Raw genomic sequence first — 22,714 nt, forward strand, 5'->3', positions numbered from 1 at the left:
TTCATACTTAATGAGACTGTTTTCTAACTCAGTCTGATTCTTATCACACAGAGTATCTGCTCTTTGAACCAGAATTTGATTCTGTCTGTGAGTAGATACAAAAATCACAACAACGCTATTAAAGCATTAATAATAAATAAATAAACATAGATGATAAGAGTGAGTTTTAGATGTCCCATATGAGTCTCTAAAACAAATCAAAGCATAATGCGTCTTGATTCTTGCCCCATTCCCAACGTATATGCAGATAATTGCATCATTTGAAACAATATCTGGCATAGTGAAGACAGCTGATTGGATCATTGGCTGTATTCTGCCATGGCTTCAAGACACTTTTGACAACAGGGTCATAAAACATGATGGTAAATCCAGACTCCATATTTGCAGGCCTGCTCTGTGTGGTGGAAGGTTCCAGGTAATCAGCGAGAGCAAAAAAACATACTAACGGCTTTTTTATTCACCGTGGTGGAGACAGTAAACACCTACATTTAACATGTCTGCATCATAGATTATTTGTTGCAAAAAATATGTGACTTTGTGAAAAAACGTATACGAAATACATCCCAATATCGGTTTCCTTCATTTCAGTGAATGCAAAAATATTATGAATGAAACATGACCATTGCTTATTATTATTTTATTATTATTATTATTATTATTATTATTATTATAAGGCCATTTTTTTTTCTTCTGGAAATGCATTTGATCATTCAAGCAGGGGATGTGTGTCCTGTCCTTTCCATGAATTGATCTTTGATTGTTGATATGTGCTGCTGATTATCCATGCTGCTGATTTCATGCTGCTGATTATTTCATGCTGCTGTATTCATTCATTCATACTCATCCACCCACAGAGACTCGTGTTCATACTGCTGATGTTCAGTGCATTGTTCTGCACTATCAGTGACTAGCATGTATCTTGGATATTTTATTGTACTGTTTGGAGTTCATTTAGCGTATGTCTTCATTTATGTCTTGGATTAATGTTTACTGTTTCGTTTTACACTTTATATTGTTGCTATTGTTGGATGTAACTGGGACCCTGTGTACATTATTTTGTTCCACCTCATCTGCCACATGTGGTGCGAATGACAATAAAGAACATTGACCTTGACCTTGATGTAAAAGAAAGCAGAAGAGACAGAGCTTTGTAGATATTAAACCTGATATTTTAGGGGGTATACTTTAAACAACATGCTACCTTATATAATAAATGTACTATTTTTTTAAATAATAAAAAATAGTGTTATATTTATCCATTTAAAAATAATTTTATTTTTTTTATTGAAAATTTTATTGCTACAACAGCATGTTATTTTACACCAACTAATTATGTTTAGTAATGCTGTCAATTATTCTTAACAAGCATTAAAAAATTGCCAAAATTATATAATTTCACTTCATTACAAATGCATTATTGTCCCATTAAACAATCCAATGTGTAGCTGAGTGTATTTTGATGTATAAACATTAGAAGCATCCAAACGACATAAAACTAGATCTGCCTGATCAGAATGTCTGAAGTTTTCTCAAAATCTAGTGGACTGAAACATTCACAGCTTCAGCACCGATGCTCAACACAAGTGTTAATGTGATAACACAAACATTGTTTGGTTCAGAAAAATAACAACACACTAAATGAACAGCTAAAAAAAAATACGTTTAACATTGGTAATAGTAGCATTGCTTTGCACCAGTGAACTGTTTTAGAGAAAGAATTGTTTAATACGCCTGAAAAACAATTGAAAACAGGCTCTTGTTTGATTAGCCATTAGCAGTAGCGGCTCTTGAGCAGAAATATTAGACGGGCAAACACTGGTTTCCTGAATGACTAATTACACAAATTCACCAATTTGCATTTCATTTCCTTTGAAAAGACAGGATATGTGTTGCTTAATATTTATTCAGTTGTGTTTTGAGCTCAAAGTTGTTGTTTTTTTTTTCTCTTTCCTGCACTTTAATGAAAACATTGGTCTAATAATTAAATTGGAGAAACAGACATCTCCTGCATCCATCCCCAATGCCACAAAGGGAGAATGTTTTACATTTTAACTGTGTTGACTGGATTGAAGTGGAGTTAAAAAAAAATAAATAAAATACAATAATATTCCAGCTTAACAAAGTTAAATGTGGAACCAGCAAACTGTTTTTTTTTTGGGTTTTTTTTCCCACTATGGGAGTTAGAGCTTGTGGGGCTCCAGTTTGTTTGTGCCTCTTTGAACTGAAGAAGTCCTTTGGATGAAGGACGAAACATCTCAGAAAAAAAAAAAAAAAGAAACCATCCAGATGACCTGACTATTGTCCCAAAATAACCTGGATACAGTAATACATGCATTCATTACATCTAGGCTTGATTACTGCAATTCACTCCTGTTTGGCATCAGTCAAACCTCCATTGCACGACTACAACTGGTCCAGAATGCAGCAGCCCGATTTTTAACCAGTACAGGCAAAAGAGAGCACATTACACCAGTTTTGGCCTCACTGCACTGGTTACCGGTTCACTTTCGAATCCAGTTCAAAATACTCATGTATATCTACAAATCACTGAACAGTGTCGCGCGCCCCCCCCCATCTCTCTGATTTGCTACAAACGTATGTCCCACCACGCTCCCTGAGGTCAGCGGACCAGTTGCTCCTCACAGTTCCAGGAACTCGTCTTAAGCGCAGAGGTGACAGGGCCTTCTCTGTAGCAGGACCAAGACTTTGGAACGAGTTACCTCTGCTTGTCAGACAGGCCCCCTCCCTCTCGGTTTTCAAGTCCCGTTTAAAAACCCACTACTATTCGGTAGCTTTCAACACAAGATGATCTGTGTTTGATCCTGTATGCTCCACACTGGTTTGTCGTCATTATCTGCATCGTTTTTATGTCTATATTTCTGATTTACCTCATTTTGTATATTGCTTGGTGTGTTACCTGTTGTTCTGTCTGTACAGCACTTTGGTTGGCCTTGTTGCTGTTTTAAGTGCTCTATAAATAAAGTGGTATGGTATGGTGTGGTGTTTTTGGGTTAGTACCTGGATTTTTGAGCATGAACGTTGGTTTTAGGTGTGGAACATTGAAAATAAATAAATATATAAAAGGATTCCACATTGTAGAAAATGTCCCAGTGTATACCCTGTTTAGTTTCCATGTCCAGTCTGTCTGCTCCACACTGCTGACTGATAATTTATCTCCTAATCTCAGTCTCAAAAATATATTTTAAAACATAAAATCTCCACTATTGGATGGAGCAGATTTTGCAGCATGCTTGTTCTGCATTAAATATGATCATGTGACGTCTACTGCTGGTAGAAGTGGTTAGTTGTTAGGGCGGCTGTGGCTGAATGGTCAGATCAGTCGTCCTCAAATGCAAGAGCTGGGGGTTCGATTCCGCCAGCAGTCACATGCCGAAGTGTCCCTGGGCAAGACACTGAACCCCTCATTTCCTCCTATGTGTGTCCCATCGGTGTATGAATGTGATGAAGCTCTGATTAATCTACAGATTCAGATTAGCTTTGTAGAGATCTAGTAGAGTGCTGCATGAATGGGTAAATGATGTCACAGATTGTAGTGTAAAGCGCTTCGATTGTCTATATAAGATAGAAAGGCGCTATACAAGTACAGTCCATTTGCCATTTAGTGGCCAAATTAATGAGCTAAAACCAGACTGGAACTACTTCTGAACCAATGAGACTCTCTTGTAGCTGCCTGCAGCTTTGATTACTGAGACAAGAAGATATGATATATGATAAATCCACTGCTGACGTCCCCAGTTGACCTTAACTGCCAAATAACTGCAAATAAGCAAAAACAAAAAAAGCAACAAAAAAAAAAAAACACAGATAAAGAACAAAGTTCATGCTCAATAATCCAGGTATACAATCCAGCATTTTTCAGTCAGGTCATCTGGACAGTTTCTTTTTTTTTGTGCTGAAACGTTTCACCTTCGATCCAGAAGCCTTCATCAGTCAAGGAAACACACAACAAAACTGGATTTTATACATGGATTATTGAGCATAGACTTTGCTGTTTTCAACCAGTTTGACAAGACTGTCAACAAGGAAGAGGGCCGGCAATGGAGGAGGGGTCGTGCCAAAGAGACCATCTTATCACGAGCAGAACTGGTTTGTTCCACTTTGGAGTAAGCTGTTAGGGGAATAATCAGTTTTCTTTTGTGTTTCCTTGACTTATGAAGCCTTCTGGCTTGAAGGCGAAACGTTTCCCCACAAATAAAGAGTTATCAAAACAAATTAATTAATTAATTAGTTAAATCACATTAACAATGTTCAGGTAGTTTAAACATACAATACAAAACATCACACAGCAAGCTAAGAAATTCACATTATTTACAGAGAGGAACTATTTTTTATTCTTTTTTTGTGTGTGAGTGTGTGTGAGTTTGTGTGGGTGGGTGTTTTAGCTAATATTCTGCATACTTTGCTTTACGCCTGATATCAAAACTAATCTGATCCTAACTATTCACAACAACTGGATAGAACATTGCCAGACTATCCATTTAATGAGCAAATAGATTTATGGGTAGTGATGATGCTCATAGGACTTGACCTTTTTTTCTTAGCTTACCTTGAACAAATATAAGTATTTTGTACTTGCGCATTTTATGTCACTTGTCTAAAAGCACGTCAACTAAAATTCCTTACATTTGTGACATATTTGGTGTCTTAAAGTTTGATGCACAACTTTAATGGTATCTGTAAATATATTCACTTCATTATATTTATTCTTCTGCTGACAAACTTCAAAAGACATCTCTGGTATAAAATAATATGTTAATTATTGTTATAATGGTCACTGTAGTTATAATAGGTTCGGATTATTTTTTATTTTTGGTGATAAAAATATACACTAGTTGTCTGGATCCCACAGAATGCTGCCATGTTTTATTCCTTTGAACTAATGAGTTGAATGTTTGAAGCTCCTCATTTAGGATTTTGCATTTTATTGGAGTTTTATCATTACATACTTTTTACGAAGGTTTTTGAAGTTGTTTATATCACATTCACGATGAAGACCTTGGAACAAACAGAGATTTTGTTTCTCAGATACACAACAGATTTGTGTCCATATGGGTGAACGTCTGAAGGCGGGATATTTTGTAGTTTGCTGCTTCATCTTTAGCAGAGGCTGTGGGTGTCACTTGTTTTAAACATGAACAGTTCATGAGCACAGAATTCACTTTAAACTATGACACTGTGCTTCAAGAAAATCACAAAGTTATGCTCCTTCTCTGGGCTGAATTTCCCAGACTTTGTGCACCGTTGAACATCAAGATTGTATAGTAAGTGCACTCATTTTTTTATGCTTGTGATATTTGCTGTGGTGGCCATTTTGTTTTATTTTAGATGTCGTACGAGCACAGGTCCTGATTGCCTCGCTGCAGAGCCATCAGCAGCGTCAAAACGAAACTTGACAGCCACTTTGATTCTGTTACTCATAAAACTTTTATGTTACAGTAGTCCCTCATTTATCACAGGGGTTTGGTACCCCCCCCCCCCCCCCACGATAAGTGAAAAACCACAAAGTATGGACACAGTAGTCCAAGTTCAAGTAAACTTTATTATCATCACCATCTCATGTGGTACATGCAATGGAATTCAATTATGTACACAAGTAGTAGTATACATAGTAGTTTATTTTAGTATTTATATACATGTATATACTAAGGCGTTTTAAACCCTCCCCACACTCTTGCAATGTCCTTTACAATTTTCTAAATTCTAAAAGAACACAACATATGGTTTCCCTCTCTCTCTCTGCCTCAGGCTGCTCTCTTCCATCTGCCAGCGCTCTTAGCCACACCCACTTCTCCGCTGCAGAGCGGAGATATGACACGCTGCAGGAGGAAGCTTCTCCTGCAGCTGTGGGCTGCACACAGGTGCAGCAGGTGCTAAATAATTTAAACTGATTTATTTTAAATAAAAATTCCAAGCCGATCGTGCGGCTCATCCGTCAGTCAGTCAGTTGTATGTCATGTCTAATCTTACTTTGAAAAATTGCAATAGAGCGAATTTGTGAAAAAACGATCCATGATGTAATGAGGAACTACTGTAATACCATGAAGGACAGAGGGAAACAGAAACTGGAAGCTCATGAATATAAGACAAACCGATACTATACCGCTGCAGAATGATGGAGTGTCTTTTTTAAGAAAAACATTTAGACTCAATTGTAACTTTTAGTTAAAAATGCTGAGAAAAACTGTGTAATAGGACTTAATGTCCTTCCTAGTATAACAAGTGAATATCAAACTATTGTACAACAAACTGTAGCAATGGCCTGACAAATCAAATGTCTTATTTTAACTTTGACCTTAATTTGGGATCTTGAGGCTGAGTTGATGAAATGTGCATACAGCACTCCATCTAGTTTTGATGTGTATGCATATGAAGTTTTGTTAAATTAACTTTAGAGGATCAGTACTGGTAGTAATGGGTGGGAAAAATAAAATTTATGGACAGACGGACGGAGGTTGTACCACGATATGTCCCGCCATCGAAGGACATATAAAATCTGTTGAGATTACATCTGCCTTTGTTGGTTCAACTTGTATTTCAGGTTTGCTGGTTGTGGTTTGTCCATTAGATGCTCATTGGTACAACGTGGGCCCACAAATCCTGGTTACATCACTGGCTGGCTCTCACTTAACAAAGAGAACATCAATTTCCTTTTTTTGTTGTTTGTTTCGTATGAACCCTGCAAAATGCAACTTACCTTCATAAACATAACTCTTATACCTCTAAGGTACTGAAGTCCACATCTTTCTGATTTTGAAATGGGTTTTTGTGCAATAGGATTAAATTTAAGAAGCCTAATTATTAGTTTTTTTTTTTTCATTTATTTAGCTGTTTTAAACAGACAATAACATTCTCAGAAGCATAAATTATAAAAATAACATTATCCTTTATATATATATGTATATATATATATATATATATATATACATATATGTGTGTGTGTATGTATGTATATATGCTTTACCAGATCATCTACAATAAAGTAGAATTTGTAGACTTGCTATAAAGCAAAAACTCAAACTGTATTGTCTGGCTCTTTCAATTTTAACTGTATTTTTTTGCATTTTATGTGTCAAACAAAAAGTTTAATAAAATTCAACACTAAAAAACATATATTTTAAAGTAAATAATACACAGAGGAGTTTGAGTCAAGTCTAAGCTTCATGCAAATAATGGCAATACTGAGCTGAATAACGTTTCACTACAACAAATTCAATATGTATCATATAAACACTCAAACGTAGCCTCTCAGCTATGTGAGCGCTTCTGGTGTTTTCATACATGACTGAAGCTTTTTACGCATCCCGTGCATGTTCAAAACTGTTTATTAGAAACCAGAATTTATAAACCATGTTTATTTCTTTTGTCCTTCCTCATGTCCACTTCTCTCTCTCTGCCGCTGTCATGGCAAACTTTTCCAATCACCTGATTTGAAACGAACAAGCAGGTCTTCAAGCTCCTGCGTGCCATCTGAATTAGACAGTCTCGCCTTGCTTTGATGTTGAGTGCTTTAGATGATATCTTTCTGCACTCCTGTTTTGTTGTGGCAGTTAGCAAAAAGCAATTAAAAAAACATGTGTGTCCTCTTCTAGATGAGAGACTTGATTGCCTGTGACTAATGTATTCTTGTCTGATTGCACGCACCAGACCTGGATGTCAGAAATGTGACGGTTCAGTATGAATACATGTGCAGATACACAAATTAAAGCCTTCAGTGACCTGCTTCAGATAAGACCTAAGCTACGAACTCATTTAGGGTGATAAAATTATCTTATAGACTAGACCTGCAACTTATACTTGTGAATCTGAACAGATAGCTGAACACACTCCTCCAGGTTTATTGTAGTGTTGGGTCTATAATATTTAATGGCAACTTAAAGAGGAGGATAAACACACTCCTAGACTGCATTGTTGTCAATATATAATAAACCTTTAAAACAGAGTAGGAAAATAAATCATTTTAAGCATTCTAATACTTTATCATAATAAAAATGTGTTGATTACAGGAGATATTATGTCAACATAAAAAAATGTGAAGTGCTATTTCAGCAATGCTGGATTTAAAATTTCAGATTAGATGAAGAAAAAAAAAAAGCATTAAACACCGCCCTGGCATTTAGCGACGTGCTTTATCTTACACATCACTTTGAAACTTGACCATCAGCTGGAAGTTGTCTCTTCTGTCAGGGTGATTTATTTAAATGCAAATATGTAGGAGCTCTTCTATTTGAGGCAGCAAACACTCGCTGTGAAAAATGAATATGTCAGTTTTTGAATAATCAAAACAGATTGGTTCTAAACCCACTGCAATCAGATTCTCCTACACACCACCTCAGGGGAAACGGGAGGATGTCTCCCTATGAGGCAGTTTTTTTGGTGATGGCTTGTGTGTGTGTAGAGAGAGGTGGGGGTTTGGATGGGGGCTGCAGTACACAAAGAGTCAACACTAACACTGGTGCAGCCTGCTATGCCGTCCGATAAATCAGAAGTCGCGGCCACAGGTGTCCCATAGATCACACAGTCACACCTTGGTGTCAAGCAGAAACAGCGGATGTGCGCACCACATGTTTTGCCTCCACTGAGGAAATCAATCACCTGGAGTATCTGAGCTGCTGGTACCACCTCCACTTACCCTGCCCGGTGTACTATGCCATCAACTATCCACCACATGCATTAACGGTATCAAAGCAAGTGGACCCACTCACTGCTTTTTACTGTGCACTCAGTCAGCATGTGCGGTTTCTTACCCCACAGGCACGGAGACCCCGGGTGTGCTTGATGGTTTTCAAAAGATTGTTGATCAACAAGCTCTAGGGGGTCTGGATTTAAGAAAAAACTAGAGGAAGAGGTATAAATTCAATTGTTTCAGACGATTTATATATATATATATATATATATATATATGTATATATATATATATTTTTTTTTTTTTTAGCTGGCAGCAATACAATCTACTTGTGACACAGCACAGACTGTGGCTGGTATGACAAGATTACAAGAGCATGCAGGTGAATAATTTCCACACACATTTAGGAAATGTATCATCAATAAATCAGTGTAGACAGCACAAAGCTAAAGGGAGTCCAACTATGTTTTTATCCAATGTGGAGTCTGGCTTAGACATCATGGGAAACATTATTCTATCTTACTGAGTTAATGTGCAACTTGTAGGGTTTCTGGAAACATGATGGGCATTTCTTCCCCACTGACCTCCTCTTCAAACATTAGACAGAACGAGTTTTACTTAGTGGAACACAAGCCTGTGTAACGTGAGCCCTATTTGCACTTTAATTTAGCTGTTACTGGGAGATTACAGTGGAGAACTGACATGCTCCAGTTGGCATTGACTGAGGGAATGATCATGGCTTGAATTTGCAGCAAGGAGAAGAAAGGGACTAAATAAAAAAAGAAAGTTCAACTCCAATGAGCTGTCACACATCCTTAGGTGGCTTTGCAATCGATAAATATTGATAGGTGTTTCACAATCCACCTCCCGAGCCTCTCCATACTGTACTTAAAGCAATGACTGATTGTCAGTGCTCCACAATGGCTTCAGTGTAGTTGCTTTTATTAATTAGCAGTCACCACCAGGGATCAGGGACAGAAATGGCACGAGCAAACAGTAAAAGTCACACTGACTGTTTTGTTAAAAGTTTAAATGGAACAGCAGTTTACAACATGTTGGTCTTTAACGTGGCCTCTCTTTTGTTGAGGAACAAAAACAAGCAGCTGATAATCAAGTGAGAACCAACTCACTGACGGATTGGCACCATGATGGAATAAAGGAAGACTGAGAAGGACTTTTCCTGCATTATTGCATTTTTTTTATGCATTCAGAAAGGTTTCAGTTTAGCAAACAACAGCAAATGATAACAGTATTTACTTAAACGTCCTGCTGAAGTTTTAGGGGTCATTATGACCCATGGACAGTGGAAAGGTTAAGTGCAGCAGCATTATGGTAACACCCCAATCTCACATTTTTGTATTTGCTTTGAGCTTTTATCAGATATCTGACTGTAGAAAAATACCATCACCTCATCACATATACGATACTCTAGCACATGTAGCATAATCTCTGGTAACACCTTGCCATAGGTTTGTTGGTCAAGGTATTATATTCTGTAGCATGAGCGGAGCAACTTGAACATGTCAAATACCTCACACATGCATCAGATTAACAAAGCTTACATAGCAAAAGTAAAATTCCACAATCTGATGATATGCTATGGCATGGTACTGGGGTCTGTACTTGGCAGTGTGATTGCTTGTACTTTGTATTTCCTGTCTATCGCATTAGAGTTGTGTGTCAGTGGTATATCCATTTGTTTTGTTAGCATACTGTATATACAGCATTGTTGACAATGCAGTTGCTGCAGGGTACTTATACGTTGCCCAAGTGTAGTATGCAGCGTTGTAAGAGTACCAACAGTCAAACAACATTTATTCTGTATTGCTTGTGTACTCTTTCTAGTCACTCAGTTTGTTCTTTACTAGGACCAACGTTATTTTTGTTTTACCTGAAATTCTTTCCATGAACATGGATCTGGACTAAGATATTCTAAAATAGATCAACACAGACAGCACTAGGAATAAAAAGAAGACCTAAAGCATGTTAGATGGCATCATGGCTCGAAGCTTACAGAAGAATGGGATGTGTCCATTACCTCAAGGAAAGATGCAACAAGAACTGAACCAAGAAGATGGTGCTGAACGCCACAGAGACAATTCAGCACTAACACAGGTATGAACAAAACTATACACTGATGAAAACAAGAAGGTTATACCACATCAACATAACATACACCATGCTTACCTCCGTCCTCTAATATAAAAACAATGCATAGGAGAGAATATAAAACAATTCATGTCTGTTGTACACATCTCAAGGATTGACTTCTTCAGAATTGTTTGATTTTGTCACGTTTTTACCACGTAGAAAGGATTTTAAAACACGTAATCATACGTGGCTAACAAGCTCTACCGAAGTGAAGCGTATTCCTCCTGCAAAAGTTCATATAGGATTGTCTAAAAATAGTTCTAACGATCTACCATCTCAGCAAATATCAGGAACAGGGGGTGGAAAGTCGACAAATGGCGAACAGATTAGTTTGAGGAAATGTATTTTGTTCTCGTCTCTCCCACTAATTATCTCTTAACCTTTAGAATTAGATGGTATCCTGGTCTACTAGACTGCATATAAAATGGTTCCAGACATCCATAACTCTGCACTTCTAAAGTCACTTTACCATTGAATGTGTCAGTAGGATAAACCCTGTTTATTTACTGAACTTTTATATGCAAACTACTTTTTATTTTATCTTTTCAAGTAAAACAGCTGAATATATTTCCAGATATTTATCAAGTTTTTGCATGCGGGTAGGTATCTCACCTGTATGAGGCGTCCCTGTTCTGTCTGGAGCGTGTTCAGGTCTTGACCAAGATTACTCTGCCCTCTGCGCAGAGACTCATAGTCCATTTTCAGTTGCCCGGCATGCGCTGACAGCTTGGCCACCTCCTCAGCCAGACTCACGAGCAGAGCCCGGTCCTGGCCTTTCACTGACTTCAGGTCAGAGTCGTGGTCAGTCAGTGAGTGAAGCAGTGAGGTCTGAACACCCTCCAGCCGTATGAAGTTGCTGTTGTAATCAGGACAGTTGGGGTCAATGAAGATGTTGATGCGAGAACCGTCGCCTCTCTCGACGGTGACCAGGGCATTTGCTTCATCCTGATTGGTAGAAATGTGTGGTAGGCCATCGGACAAGGGCGGGGCCTGGTAGTGATTCATAAAAAGAATGGTGCCGGTCACTGTGACAGCCAGCAGTACAGCCACAAAAAGCAGGATGGTGCAGAGCAGGTAGCTGCAGCTCATCCTCTGTGAGAGGAAAAAGAAGGGAGGCAGGAAAAGAGGAAGGAAGAAAAAAATATACGTTAGGATAAAGATTGCTTCAACATAAAAAATAAAAAAAATACATCATAGAGATGGCCTTTTTAAGAAAGAAATGACTTTCATCCATCACCGAGAAGGTTTTCAATACCTATTCAATTCTCAGTGGAATGCAATATAACCACATACGCGTCTTTTTAAAATGTGTTTTTTGGATGATTTGTGAAGAAATAGAATGCTGATTCCTTCAACTGCCAGGATGAGAGAAAAACACACCATTTTAACACAAAGGGACAGAATGATTCCTGTCCGAATAACTTACATGTTGTAACACTGATATTGATACAGCTTGGAAAAGGATGCTAGGTTAGAAATATCCTCAGTAAGATACTGATTTAACAGTTTTGGCAGAGAAATAAAAACAATAAAAGCTTTAAAAAACCATTAGTCAAAGAAAGCGGGTGACACTAATAGTCTGGAACAAGTAGAAGGAAGAAATTATCAAATCATTTTGGAGCCACAGTCTCTTACTAATTGTACTATTAAGCTGAGTATTTAATGTTGCTTTTGAATCCAGCTCCATATTTTCAGGTCATGAAGGCTAAAATGGATAGAAGATAACCACAAGACCTACTTAAACATCTTCACTCAAATGAATCAGCATTTGATCTATTCTTTTTTTTTCACCAGGGAGTGTTTCATATGAAAATATGTGAACTCATGTGTGAGAGTGTGCTTGTTTTCTGCTTTTATGAGAAGGTGAGGGGAAACAAATCCCACTATAAAAGGCAAATTAGCTAAAGAGGGCCACTGAAGTCCACTATTACAGGGGTAATGGTCTGCAATATGAAAAAAAAGGTTTATGATTCCTTTAAAGTAAAGTAAAAAAAATAAATAAATCAATTATCTTATACATTAAACATTTTTATTCTGTTGTATACCCATGGTCTATGCGTAAAGGCCATAAAAGTAGTAAATACCCCTGACATGTGGGGGTGTACAGTTAAGAAGTAAAGCCGATTTTAAAGCCCTCTTTTGTCTAATCATCTACCTAATGCATTTAAAGAGTTCATGTGGGCTGATTGTGGTTTTCTTACATGAACCCTTTTTGTAGCCTTGGGGATTTATTCACCACCCACAGAAAGAAAAATATTGGGCCTGAATGAGGTCCTATATATATATAGTACATGTATATAGCATCCCTGAGTTATTCTCATTTGACCTCACCACACTTTAAATATTCAGTTCAAATTCAAAATACTTTATATATATATTATAGATGCTGATGGCTGTGGGTAGGAAGGATCTGCAGCAGTCTGTACCACAGCGGATCTGAAGAAACTGGCTGCAGATGACGATCCATTCACCTGGACCCAGCAAGCCTATCGGTCCTCCTGGACAGCAGGACCACCTGGATGTTGGGCAGAACTCCTCCCTGAGCGTGGGCCACTTCTCTCAGCAGCTTGTTGAGCTACTCATCATTGCAGACATCCAGCTGCAGGCATTGGGGGATGACCCTGGTCTTCTTGTTGTTGTGAGTCACATTTCATGCCAGCGCTAAGGATCTCAGCAGCCTCTCACTCAAGCATCTCCACCAGGTAGATGGCGATGCATCCATGGCACCTCCTGTACAACTCATTTGGGATTTGTGGCTGTATTTGAGGTATTATTTGAGCTTTGAGGTGTTACTCAGGTGCTCCAGGTTGTAAAATCACCTTGTTGTCATGGTTATGCATCATAACAAATGTCCAAATGTTAAAAGGTTTCAGTAAAAATCCTTCTAGCTGCACAGCATTTCATATCAGAGGAAATAATCATCAAAAAAAAAAAAAAAAAAAGAAGCTATTTACATCCCAAAAAAAAGAGAGGAAATAACGTTTTCAAAAGCAATATCTCTGAATGAAAGTGACAGCTACTTAAACATGCAGCCACCTTGAGTGGCACAATTCTAGAACAATATATCTACGATATATCTAGATTTCTGCCATCATGAATACAATATTACCTTTTCTTATGATTATACCATCATATACAGTACTTCATGATTACAATATCACCTCACCACAGACTCTCTCTAGAGCCCTGCCAGTGTGCAGCTGCAATATGGAAGTTCATGTCACATTAACATAACAGAAAAAAGTAGAAGGGATGGAATCGTAAGCATGAGGACAGCATGGCCAGTCCTGCTTAAAATAACTGAAACTGTAGGGAAATAAGCAATTTTTGTGGCCTTTTCAATGAATTCTGAGTGTTTGCTTTCCAGCAGGCAGGGTGATATGAAGATGATTTTTAATAGCCACATTTACTAAATCACAACCCATTTCCATGTATTTTCTGTCAGAGCTGCTGTGCATGTCTCATAATACAGTCTTTGTGCTTTAGAAGTACAGAAACTTAAAAGGGAAGCGTTTGAGATTCCTGCAAGAACTCTGAGAATATCTTCAGAGAAAATTTGCAGCACAATTTTTTAACCCATTTAAAATTTAAGCAAAACTCTGTGATTTATGTGAAAACTCCCGTAAACAATTTAGAGGCTCTCTTGCAAATGCTGTCATTGCAGTAGTTACAGCCATTTGAGATAAACCACCACAACTTCACTAAAGTTGTTCTATGCATTCTGCACACACTGTGTTCCTAATATACCTCTAAAAACCTTGCAAGACCCTCAAAGGTCATTCACATTGTGCCAGATTTTTATAAACATTATAGTGGGGTCATCATTCAGTGTGGAGATCAAATCTATTAATAAAACTCATAGATACTTTGCTATTTAAAGGATACAGATATTTTGACAGTGATGCCTTGTGAGGTCAGAGTGTAACAAAGCAATAAGGGTTAGCATTAATGGAGGGGTTCAAAGTGCTGTTTTGATGACTATAAAAACATTTAGAGAAGTCATATGAGAAGTGTTGGAAAAGCAAATAGAAAACGCTGCTGTTTGTGTGCATTCGAAATTGTTAATCTTGAACAAAAAGCCAACAGTAGAAAGTCTTCTCTCACTCTGAACAAAAAATAAATTAAAAAAATGGGTTGATAGCATAATTTTCAAATGAATCCTATCAGGTTTGATATAACACAAATAAGAAACAAAATATGAACACATTCTGAAGGAAAAAAAATCAGTCTTTCTTTGGAAAAAGCTGCAGATGAAAAGATGATGACAGGATAATGATTCCATGATTCAAAACTCACATCCAAATACACAACAAACAGGAAACTGAGAGCAGAACATGAACATGGACAAAGAATCTCACGCAAATGGGAGCTTTTATGTAAGATCAGTGGAAATTCCATAAACGAAAACTTCAGACATTCTTCACTGTCTGGAAAATGTTACTTGCACACTTTAATTGCCAACAAGGTAGAAAACCATTGTTTTGAACCAGTTTTACTGAACAGAAACTGAAAAGTTTCAAAATGTAAAGAAGGGGTCTTTTTCTCTCTTTGATTTGTACAGAGACCAAAGCATACGACTGCATGAACATTATGAACCGCTTTGGTTGTCAGGGTGGCTTGATGTACTCATGCACATGCCCACTAGTTTTGTAATAAGGAACCACAACAGGATAATTAGATGGCTTGATATTTTAATGCACACACACACTTGGTCCCAGTGGTGATTTTAGCCTCTTTTTGGGGGTGCTCAAGAACCCATACATTTGAACTTAGCACCCCTGAACATTTTAGAAACCATCATTAAGGTTTTGTAAGGAAACTCAGTTCTCAAACCTTTGATTCACCAAACTGGTGAATAATTTTGAAATAAATATGGAATATGTGAAGGGGGAGTGTTAGGATGCATGAGAGAAGCGGAGCATGCTCTACTCACACAAGGAGAGCTGTTGGTCAGGTTAATTCATGCTCTACTCACACAAGGAGAGCTGTTGGTCAGGTTACTTCTTGTTGTACCATGATCTCTAAAATAATTATTGAATCAAGTGTTTACTTATGTGGGTACACATAGATGTTTAAAAAAACTCTTAAAGTACATCAGAATGCAGGAAAAGGCATCTACTTTATTCAAAATTTTCTGGGGGACATATTACAAATGCTTCTGACATAAATGTCCACTGTGTTGTTCAAGCCAAGAGTCATTGTTAACACGGGTGGCAAAGTGCCCCTAAAGGCCATATTCTAGAATCATTCATTCATTCAAACTTTATTTATATAGGTTAGTCTCATTGTGTTATCACTTCTGCTTGGTCCACTACTATCACCCACCCTATTTAATGCCTGCATCAAACATCATTTTAACTCAATCTACCCCACTAAATTGTTTTAACAGAGTAAGCAAACAGATGCAGTATATAATTAAATAATAATAAAAATGAGCTCTTTTTTTTAGTTTGTCTCTTTGCTCTAACTTTACAAAATAAATAAGGACTGTGCTAAGTTATCTTTCTTTCTGTGTCTTTCTTTTCTTTTTCTTCCTCATCTTAGAATACTGGTACAACTTAGATATTCTGACAGTGTGACTCAGCTTTTGTGTGTGTATAGATGTGTGTGTATCTGTGTCTGTGCTGTACATAATGTGCATAATGGCCACTCTTTGCAGAATGGCAGCGATGTAACATTAGAGCTGTTTCTCTGAGAGCTGTTGCCAGTGGGGCCAAGACATCAGTGGCCATCATTGTAACTGTATTGAATATTCATTGCTGCCATATTGACGGTTAACTTGACATAAAAGAGATGTAATGTTCTCGGGGTTTGCTGACAGCAAGACACATACATTACTGACATCTGCACCCTCCGAATATAGTAAAACGAACACAGCAAAACAGATATGCTTCAAGATTTTAACCTTTTAAGTAGCAAAACGTTTTACTGATGGCCCATCAAATCATGCTCCACACTTCTTTTATTACACAGGGCTTTTATATGCCGAGCTGTCAAAAGAACTGGCGATGACGGCTGCCGTCACCAGCTGTGTCTCCTCCTGCCACCAGCATCTGGGAAAAAATACCATTTAAACACAAATAAGGACATACAATTTGCACCTGTGCAAAATACATATAACTTTGTAATGCACATAGAAGAAACTATGTGCATGTCTTCCAGAATGATAAAATAGGTAAATGAGGAAGTGATCAAACACATGCATGTTAGGTTAATTAGTAAAAATAAATTCATTCATTCATTCAACCTTTATTTAGACAGATAAATCCCATTGAGCCTCGAGGACTCATTTACAAGAGAGACCTCATTTCAACAAAGAATGATGACAACAATGGACAACAGCGACAACAATAGACAATTATAAAAAGGCACACAGGTTTTTTTTTTTTGGTTTTTTTCACTTTGACCTTGAGCATGTGCATAAATGATTGTGTTTCTGCTCTTGTTCTGCAATGGACTGGTAACTTGTCCAGGCTATACCCCGCCTCTCACCTGTGACTGCCAGGCCTGAACAGAACAAAAGAGGTGCAGACGAGTGAAAAAGTAACTTCTTGCAGGTGCAGACTGGGTAAATACTGTATATGTAGTTTTATACCTTTATTAATGACTATTGTTGTACTAAGTAATCTTGAAAGGAAAAAAAAAGCATTTATTTTAATATTTCAGCCAAATCACAATAAGGTACTGATTTTTATGACAAAACTGATTACAAAAATTTAAAAAATCAATCTCAATAATGTTTAAATAAATAAAAAAATCTTAGCTCAAAGACTAATTCTGAATATTGCTGGGAAAGCATAAAAGGTTTACCTGCTTTAATTCTTAATAAAAACAAGAGACATTTGTATTCATTTTCTTTGACACTTTATTTATACAAAAATAGATGAAGTAAAAGTAAAGAAATTAATTAAAGACCTTTGATAAAGGTAGTGTCAGACTGGGCTGCAACTATCTGTCTATCTGCATTTTTTAAGGGAGTCTACAAAATGTCTCTAAAAGTCTGAGGGGCTCCCTCACCTGAGTGGCAGAGTCTCTGTCTTTTTTTACTTTAACTGTGAACATGTTTAAAATATTCTGCAACCAATTTCCTCTCAAAATAGTCACAAATAGGTCACAGTCAACACAAATTGATCCAAATTTTCTTTGTGGTCATTTCCAAACAGCCCCAGAGTGCTAGAGCTATTTTCTAACACCTGCATGGGAGCATTCAAGGATACAGCCAGGACTAAAAACTACGCTGATGATAAATGAAAACTGGTCCAGATTTGCTTTATTTATTTTCAAAGTGCACTCAGAAAAATAAATGGGTGACTGCTAAAGTGGTTCCAAAGCAAGCTGAAGCAGATTTGATGAGGTAAAGATGGGCAACACTACAATAATGTGCATGGGCAAGAATACATATTTGCAAGTTGTTTACATAAAAATAATCAGTGGTTTTCAAAAAAAAAAAAAGCTCCGGAAACAGCTGCAAACGCTGTTGGCTTTAATTACAAATATACAGAAGAGAGTGAAACTGGAACATTTTTTTTTTTTTTTCCTATTTTTATAAAATGTTCTTACAAATTTGAATTACAAACTATTGTCCAAGAGTCATAGTCCAGTGAGATATAACCTTTACTGAGATATGAACATCCTGACACTAATATCTTTGGGTCAGAAGACAATTGTCATGCTAGTTTCACCAATAAATGCCAATGTATGATGATGGTCAAAATAATCAATATACCATAAAAAAAAACATATTGTACTTTTTCTGACCTAAAGTGTATTTGTTCATTGACCCATTTATCAACCCAGACCCCGTTCATGACTGAATTTTTAACTTCTTCCTCAACTATAGTCACAATAAGACACTTTTTAAGAGTTTTGCTAAAACAAATAATTGTTCATTCATTCAACCTTCATTTATACAGGTTAATCCCATTGAGCCTCCAGGACTCATTTACAAGAGAGACCTGATTTTAACAAAGAGTGATGACAACAATGGACAACACAGACAATGATAGACAATCATAAAGTACAAATTGAGATTTTTTTATTTTTTTAAAGTGAAAAATAAAAAGGTCTTTAAAATAAAATGTAACAAAACCAGCTAGATTCTAGAGTGGTGTAAAAACAAGAACATGTCTGCATCGGTTTTTGCCAGGATTGTAACAGATGTTTGAAGCCACTTAAAGAGGTCAAGGTCGAGAGCTTCAGACCTTTTTGCAAGATATTCCAGGAAACAGGAGCGGAGTAGGAGAAGGCCCTTTTGCCTAGTTCAGTCCTCACTGAGGGAACACTGCAGGTAATAATGTCCTTTGGGTGCACAATGTAGCTGAACTCATACAGAGACATGTAGGAGGAGATGTATGAAGGCAGCAGACCAAGAACTGATTTAAAGATGAAAATGTACCAGTGAGAGAGTCTGTGTGAAGTTAATGATGTCCAGTTAACCAGTGAATACTGGGTGCAATATGGGTACGGTAAATACAGCCAGTTATGAATCTTAGTGCACCATGATAGACAGCATCCAGCATCTGCAGGGTGCTTGTGGGGGTGTTTATATAAATAATATTGCCGTAGTCAATGGAGGGAAGGAAAATCACAGTCACAAGGCGTTTCCTAGCATTCAGAGTTAGACAGGATCTATTTCTGAAAAAGAAACCCAATTTAACTTTCAGTTTCTTTACTCGGTTTTCCACATGGAGCTTAAAAGAGAGATTTGAATCGATCAAGATCCCCACATAGTTGTAGGAATCGACAAACTCAATAGGGGTACCATCAAAGGAAGAACTGCTGGGACTGACTTCCTGTTTGAAAAAAAAAAAGAGTCCCTTTGGTTTTGTCAGTGTTTAGGACAAGATTGAGACAGAACCAATCTGACTGGATGATGTTGAAAGTGGATTACAAAATCTGGAAAACCTTAGCAACTGTTTTGTCTCAACAATAAAAAACTGTGTCATCAGCATAGAAATGTAAGGATGCAATAGGGATGCTCTGACCTACATTATCTATGTAGATTGTGAACATAATGGGACCTAATACAGAGCATTGTGGTACACCATTGTTGACTGTTAAATAACTGTAGGAAGTACCATTATACTGAACACATTGCCTCAACATAATGCTATGTTGAGGCAACATAGCATTATTATTTATTTTCATGAAACTGCAAACACATTGCATGCAACTAATGCTAAAAGGTTTACTAGTTAAAAACTTAACAAACAAAAAAATTCACATATGATTTTTTTTTTTTTCTTGGAGAAAATATTGAAATAAAGGAAACTGATCATGATTTTTTTTTTTTTGTCAATTAGTCTGCATAATGAATATCCATATAGCAATTTGTCATAAAAACAGTCTTGAAAGCAAAGGTGCTGTAATATTAACTGCCATTGGTTGAGGCACTATAACTCTTGCAGACTGACATGAAGTCAAAAAATAAAATGGAAAACACATTAGCAGCTGAGGCTTTTCTGCTGCTTTATCAGCTTGATGGTCAAAAAAAAAAAAAAATCAAATGCAGCAGTGGTCTGCTTCATGTCCCAGCAGAATACACGATGTCTGAACTCAGCTCAAGTACCGGAGTGGAGTAATGACATTGAGTATGGGTTGCCAGCAACCTCAACACATTTTTCTCTCTGTTTTTGGTGAACAAGCCTCTCAGCTGAGGCCCATTCTGTAATTAGTGGTTGACTTTCAGATTTCCTTCTGTCTCTTTTAATACCATTTGGGATTTATGAAAAAGACAGGGGAATTCTGACGGGTAGACGAATAAGACTCGGAGAAGAGTTGCATTTATGTATATGATAATATCCTTTCGCCTATAATAACTGACAGACACTTATTTTTTTTTTCCATACAAAAGACTTGGCTCATTAGAAAAGCAAAATATCACAAGTCTTTTGTTGTCAAAAATAAACACAGACACTTATTAAGACTAAAATAGGGCAATCAATTATTCAAGCACATTTAAATGTTGCATTGTACAAAAAAGACCTCAGTTTTCCTACACCTGCTTTCAGAAATAAGAATTTTACACTTGCATTTAATGCAGAATCGTTACACTGTGAGCATGTTACTCATTTGGGAAAATCTGCAGGGTCTAATCCATCTAATTCCTGTGTGCCTGGGTACTTGAGCTAAGGTCACATCGTCGCTTCTGCTCGGTGACAAAATGTGAAGTGTAATGCGAAATAATCCTTCACACTGCCGACGCACAGTGAAATGAGAAGCTTTTGTAGATGATACCTAATCTCTTCCATGCCTGAGCAAGTCACTATTCACTGACTGACCCTGTTTTTCCTGGAAGGAAAACAATGAAATATTTACAACAGGAAGCAAAAGAAAGGAAAGAAGAAAAAAAAAAGGTTTTGATCCACTACATGCTGCTTTTGATCAGTTAGAATATATCCATTGAGCCAAGCTTCTGAGATGGAATAAATGCTTGGTAAAAATAGTGTTTGTTTGTTTAGGAGTTATTTTTACTGAATGCAAACATTTAAAATACTTCCTGGTTTTAGGTTCTAAAAGAGGATATGTTGAATTTATTTTTATTGAAATCTAACATGAAAAAAAAATCTTGTCTTGTAGTTAAATTGTATAAATTTTGTGAGCTTTAATAAACTGATGTGGCGCTATTTGTTAAAACAATGTACAATTAAACAGATGTCTGGTGGTCTGCACAAAAAAATATAAACAGTTCAACTATTACATTACTTTATTGAAAAACTCTACCTTGTTTAAATAGACTCCTAGTCTGAAAGCACTGACGAGCTAATGGCTAGTCCCAATACAACCAAGCTCGCAAGGATTTGCTGCCATCCTTTAATGGCATAATTCTTACATTCAAAGTGCATTTTGATGCCTTAAAACAATTTTAAAATGTTATAGCATTCACACAAATATTATTTAACCTTCAACAGAGCAGATTTTTTTTTAATTCACATTATAAAGACAGTTTTTATTTTTCCTATAAAAATCTCATATTTCAAATAAAGATCTTTGATATGCGTTAAAAAAATTTAAAAAATCATATTTCCCATGCTTTTCCTTTAGTGCATGCAAACGTAAACATGGCTGAGACAGGGCCTTACCTTGGCCGGAGTCTCCCTGGCAGTTTCTGAGTCTGACCAGCGGTGTTTGAGTTGGGAGGAGCTGGGCACACATTCACAGAACGTCTGTGTGAGACAAACACACAAGGCCACCAGTGTTGGCGTTTGTTCAAGTCACATGTGCAGTCAGGCATGCAGGCACATGTGGACAAACCCACAGAAAGGGGGGACACAGAGCGGTGCAAAAATACAAACAGAGGGACGCAAACTGTGGCTCTGTATTTAAATATCTGATTACAGTGCTGCATGCATTTTAATGATTCAAATCATCAAACTGAATATGCAATCAAAGCCTTGAAGGGATGCATGTCACCTGCCGCTTTTGTGCCAGAGATTGAGACTAAGTTAATCTTAGGTTGAGAAATGACACGGGTAAATCCGTTTTGGTCGAATCTCTTAATCTATTAAAAAATATGTACAATTTAAAGTGATAATACGATATCTGGTGTGATCACGCAGCATTCATTGGTGCTTGGAGTATGTGATAGGATGAGGCTCAGCAACTATTGCATTACATTGTAGTTTAATTTTTATTAATATCACCAATAAAAAAGTAAAACATTTTTGCGTAGGCATAGGCCGATAAACTGTGGCAGCCTTCTTGGTACCACTTTACAATAACGCTCCCCTTATAGATGGCTAAAAGAATAGTTTATAGATACATTATTACTCCCTTTATAAACACTTAATAGCTGCTTATTATGCATTAATTAAGGGGGACAGAGACAAAACTGAGCAGTTTCTTGCCAAATAGTGAGCAAAAGCTGTTCACCTATATATTTCATCTAGAGTTGTTATATTAAACATTTCAGACTAAGTT

General features: G+C 37.0%; 1 protein-coding gene across 1 annotated transcript in view; it reads right to left on the reverse strand.

Annotated features, from left to right (window-relative positions):
* LOC119425185 (fibrinogen C domain-containing protein 1) overlaps window positions 1–22,714 on the reverse strand; it is a 120,040-nt gene that overhangs the window by 24,758 nt on the left and 72,568 nt on the right. Inside the window, exon 2 of the mRNA XM_037692722.1 lies at window positions 11,408–11,887. Coding sequence (XP_037548650.1) covers window positions 11,408–11,887 — 480 coding nt within the window. The remainder of the gene's footprint in view (window positions 1–11,407; window positions 11,888–22,714) is intronic.

This window comes from Nematolebias whitei, chromosome 18 (assembly GCF_014905685.2).
Source record: "Nematolebias whitei isolate Nwh7 chromosome 18, NemWhi1, whole genome shotgun sequence".
Taxonomy (NCBI): domain Eukaryota; kingdom Metazoa; phylum Chordata; class Actinopteri; order Cyprinodontiformes; family Rivulidae; genus Nematolebias; species Nematolebias whitei.